This window comes from Astatotilapia calliptera, chromosome 7 (genome assembly GCF_900246225.1).
Source record: "Astatotilapia calliptera chromosome 7, fAstCal1.2, whole genome shotgun sequence".
NCBI lineage: Eukaryota > Metazoa > Chordata > Actinopteri > Cichliformes > Cichlidae > Astatotilapia > Astatotilapia calliptera.
The window spans coordinates 43,217,461-43,222,684 of NC_039308.1; the positions used below are offsets into that span (position 1 = coordinate 43,217,461).

General features: G+C 39.7%; 1 protein-coding gene across 2 annotated transcripts in view; it reads right to left on the reverse strand.

Annotated features, from left to right (window-relative positions):
• Nucleotides 1-2,443: 2,443 nt before the first annotated feature.
• gal (galanin/GMAP prepropeptide) overlaps nt 2,444-5,224 on the reverse strand; it is a 5,894-nt gene continuing 3,113 nt past the window's right edge. For both annotated transcript variants that reach the window (XM_026177032.1, XM_026177031.1), the window contains 3 exons: nt 4,901-4,996; nt 3,789-3,860; nt 2,444-2,848 (listed from right to left, as the gene is read on the reverse strand). In XM_026177032.1, the coding sequence (XP_026032817.1) occupies nt 2,787-2,848; nt 3,789-3,860; nt 4,901-4,996 (230 nt within the window). In that variant the 3' untranslated portion in view covers nt 2,444-2,786. The remainder of the gene's footprint in view (nt 2,849-3,788; nt 3,861-4,900; nt 4,997-5,224) is intronic.

Sequence of the window (5,224 nt, forward strand, 5' to 3'; positions counted from 1 at the left end):
ATCTCTTTCCTTCACCAGGCTCACGAGAAAAACTGTTTCAGCCTTTCTCCATGCTTTAAGGAGAGTAGGACCATTTCATAGTCAACATCTCCCACTTGCCGTGTGACCATGAAAGGTCCTTGCCACTTGGCAAGTAGAAGAATGGATAATACAAGCACTTTGTCTCTTGGTGAAAATTATCTGAGCCTTATCCCTCTGCTGTACAGGCACTGCTGAAGTTCTTGGGCCTGTAGTAAATTTTATCGTGATAACCTCCACAACGTGTGTAGCTTTGCTCTCGGGTCCAGAATGTACTGAATTTCTTTTTTAGCTGGGCTTGGACCTTCCTCCCAGTTTTCTTTAATCAGGTCCAACACACCTCTGCAGCTTCCTGCTGAACAGTAACTCAAAGCTAGTCAGCTATTATCTCTTCATGGGATGCCCACTTGAATCAGTGCCAGCTCCACACTCATGGCAGAAATGGTGCACAGTAGCACTGCTTCAGACCGAGTCAAGACCAAGACAAAGTCAAGACGAGACCAAGATTGAGACCGAGACAAAAAAGTCTTTAAACTGCAGCCAGATGCTGCTTCGGGTGTCAGGCATATTTATGTGTTTTTGCACTCGCACAGCCCTCCTCAGCCCTGTCTACTGTCTCACTCACTTACTGAGAGGACAGACACACGCTCCACTTGACTGTCGCGTCTCTCACGCTCTCTGTTTTTCACATAATGATATTATCCTATATCCTCGCATGTGATTGGCCACAATATGGAGGAATTGGCGCATAGTTGAGCCACTGTGTGAGAGCTGAGCAGCGAAAGGAAATTAAGTGAGGAGCCGGCTCTCGCTCAATGGGAGTCGACTCTTCTGACTCACTACAAAGCACTCTCAAAGCACGGCTCTTAGAGCACATGACACATTATCGAACGTTACGTTGTGTGTCACGGATACTGTTGACTCCAAATCTCCCGACCACTATGTCGATCTGAGATAGCAAGACCGAGACAGCGAGACCAAGACAAGACCAAGACCACGTAAAAGTGGTCTTGGTCATGGTCATTAACAATATTGGTCTCGAGACATCCAACTCTAAAAGTGATATCCCGCTGCACTCTGGTGAAATGGCCCAATGAGGCCCATGGCAATGTGCTTAAATGGGACCTCGATTAAGGCTACGTTCACACTGCAGGTCTTAATGCTCAATTCCGATTTTTTGATCAAATCCGATTTTTTTGTCTGCTCGTTCACACTACAAATAAAATGCGACAGCAAACGCGCTCTAGTGTGAACGCTCAAAGCGGCCCGCATGCGCAAAAGAAGCTGTCACACACAACGAGCTCTGTTTAGACCCAGAGCAACAGTATTGTTTGACTGATGGCCCTTAATATGCAGACTTCGGACTTCGTTTCCCAATTTTTGCTTTAAGTTATTTTGTTATTTACATAATAATGTAAATAACCTAATAATGATCCTTATTGCTGTTTAAGAGAGGAGCGGTGCTTCAAATGATAGCTGCAGATTTCTGTCAGAATCTGCAGATTACAGTACAAATAAAATGTTCACATTGTCTTCCCAACAGTTTCACTAACATCTACACTGGATGGCCAGGAAGCGTTCGCGATGTCTTCTCGGGCGCTTCTCTGGCGCTGATAATTGGCTTCAGTCTTGTGTCAGTGACGTAAAAGGCGGATTTAATGCGACTTGACCGTTCAAACAGCAGTCGCTTTCTAAAACATCGGATATGTATCGGATTCAGTACCACATACGAAAGTGACCCAGATCGGATTTGAAAATATCGGATTTGTGCTGTTCACACTGTCATAGCATGATCGGATATGGGTCGCATAGGGTCAAAAAAATCGGATTTGATGCGCTTTCGCCTGCAGTGTGAACGTAGCCTAAAAGTAGTGGGAACAAAGGCACTTTTGAAATACCTGGCTGGTTCACCAGCTGACGCTCCAGGCAGGACCACACCACTGATGCAGATCCTCTGGTCAATTATTGGTTGGGCGTAACTGGGCCATTATTCACTCCTGAGTTTTGTCATATCCTGTATGCCGTGCCACAGGGTTATTTGGCACCAACAACTGTTGTGTTCTTTTATTGTGTGAGTGTCAAGACTTACTTGCTACAGGTTGTCTCTAACCATTACAAAATGAGTGTCGGTCAGAGCTACGTCATTGCACACTATTTGACCTTCAATTTTCAAGTCAAAGGCTGAGCATAGAGAGTCGTCATGAGACTAAGAAATCTCCTGTGGCGTCAGTAATTCTCAGGAAGGCCCCAGTGTCACCACTTAACACTGTGCAGACACTACATAGGTAAAACTCTGAATTTAGATTTTTTAACATACATCAAAGAGGTGTAGGCATGTTTGTTACAAACTAATTGTAGCTAAAATGTAAGTGATAAACAGTGTAATTGACTGTTAGAAGGAAATAAATTCAAATTATTCAGTGAGTCTAGTGCCATTTATTTTATTTCACTCCATTCTCTGAAAACACATAATAGTATATTCTGGTGATAATATAGAGTTGTTTTATACAAAAGTACCAATTCTGTAGATCCACCTATAGTCAGCACACAACTACTGGCTTTAAGAGGATATAAAATTTTGTTTACACAAGAGGAGAAAGATCTGATATTGAGGGTCAGTCAGTCAGATGGTACCAGAACAAATCTACCAACCTACCAGTGTGCTAGGAGCTACAATATTGTAACATTTAGGAGCTACAATACATTTATGGCAGTTGGAGTCCAGAGAAGAGTTGAAACACAACAATTATAACAGAGAAGCAAAAGCCTTAGGGATTGGCCAGTTCATCTGATGTGACAGAAGGAGGCAGGCTGTCCAAGGCTCCCATCTCTGTAATGTTGCACAAACAGAACAGACAGAACATCAATACTGAGACATAATAGGCAGAAAGTTGTTTTTCATTTTATCATACCTCTGTTTGTTTGCACTCAGCAGACACTCTATTAGATTCACCTTGCTAACTGCCTTAATTCTTTGTGGCATTGAATCATCAAGGTATTATCCTGAGATTTTGGACATGACAAGAAAATTTTGACATGATTTTATCACATGAAGGATCTGGTGACTGTTCAGTGAACTCATTGTCATGTTCAAGAAATCAGTTTGAGGTGAGTTTGTGAGATGGCACGCTATCCTGTTAGAGGATCAGTACACTGTTGGTAACATAGGGATGGACATGGTCATTAACAATATGATCAGTTGGTACCATTCTGCCAAGACATACAGCTTGAACCTTCAGCACAAGCCTGGATGGATTCACATTTTCATGTTGTAGATGCAGAATTCAACAGGCCAACTTGTGCATCACTGAGTTCCTGCAATGTAACTGGCTGATTAGAAATACTGCACTAGCAGTCAGTTGAACAGTCTCTGACATGGTAATAATACTATCAGTATACATGGCTATACAGGATCCCTGCCAGGTTTGATCTGATGATAAACTTGTATGTTTTATTGTATGATTAGATTAAACAATTTTCAATATTATCACACCTCTAGATGTCATAAAGTCAAATATGCAACATTACATTTTCAAATTTAGTTTTGTGCATGGGGTAATTTGTGTGCTAATTCAATAGAAAATGAAGATTCTATCACTGAAAGAATATTTCCATGTTTAACAAATGGACCGATATACAGACCTGAAAAAGTTCGCTAATCAAACTTTGGTGTGCTTTTAAGAGTTTGTCGTTGCAGTGACTTCTGTATGCAGACCTGTATTATTTTGTTCATGAACTCCCCTCGCTTTCAAATAAGTGAGAAGCATTACCTTTAAGTTTGAGGTATGACAAGAAGTCAATGACAGTGTGGATAATTTCTTCATCTGCTATTCTCAGGGCGCCTGTGGAGGTACATCAAGAATGACAGGTTGAAATGGCAGGAGCTCTGATATACACAGATCATACAGAGAAATGAAATTCTCTCAGATACTAAGGTTTACGATACAAGTAGGAGTATTAGATTTAAACAAAGCATCAGTTGTGAACTCATGAACAAAGGTTAATGGGAATGAAACATGAAGGCTACTGAATTCCATACAAAGTAGATGTGTCTAAGCTTTCTTTAAAAAAAACAAAACGTAAAAATGTAAAACATTTCACCTTCCAATGATCCTAGTTTGACTAGCCCTCACACTCTGTGATTATTGCTTTCAGCCTTAGTCCATCGCAGTGGAAATGTTTCGCTGCTGAAAACCAGTGAAGATTTCTACAACAGTAATTTAAAGGCTTGATGAATGGAAAATCTTTATGACACTTTATGACGCGGTGAAAGGAGAGAGATCGCTTTAATTTTGGTATGCTTTAAAAGATGTCTTCTTTTTTTTTAGATTAAACGGTACAAGCACTGCTTGTCTTGTTTTTGCTGTTATTTGTTTTTGTTAGATTTCTTTATTCAGTGTTTTAGATAAATGATCATAAAACACATAAAACATTTCCAGAGTTTCCAAAATATAAACTAGCATTTTTTTTGTAAAAGACACAAAATATTAAATAATACATCAATAAATAATCTGGGGTATTATTTTGTTTAGGAACTTGAGGCTTTATTGCACTGTTTCCCTTTAAAATATATGTGGCTCCTCTTCTTTTGGGCTATTTAAAGGACTTAAATGACTACAAGTTCCTATTTTCTTCAAGGCATTTTAGGTCTCCCCCTCTACCATCTCCTTCCTCAGTGTTCCTTATACATTAAAGGTAGCTAATCAACATGACAGCTATAGATAAAACAGTAATAAAAGCAAAACATTCAGTATATCAAATTAAATTAACCAAGAAGATACATCATAAAATACCTTTTGATTATTGTTAAATAACACTCGAAATAAAATATCTTCTTTAAGAGGAAGAAAGATTGTCCTGTTTCTTTGTGAGACATACAGACCTGTTCTGAAGTCCTCCTCCTGGCCTATGTCCCTCTTCCCAGCCAGACCCGGCTTGTCTCCTAGTCTCGTGTGTCCATGTAGTCCATCTAGTCCATCTGGATAATGAGGAGTGATCGCAGTTGATGCGCTCATACAAACATCAGATGGCCCAACTAAGCATTTAATTAATTCATTCCCATTATCAGCTCAGTTCACTAGAAATTCAGCAATTTTAACATTTTGGTAAATGTGATTTATGTGTAATTTTCATGTACTTACAATAATAATAATCCTTTTCAGCTGCTTAATTGTTTAATATACTGGCTGTGACATTTAATTTTCTG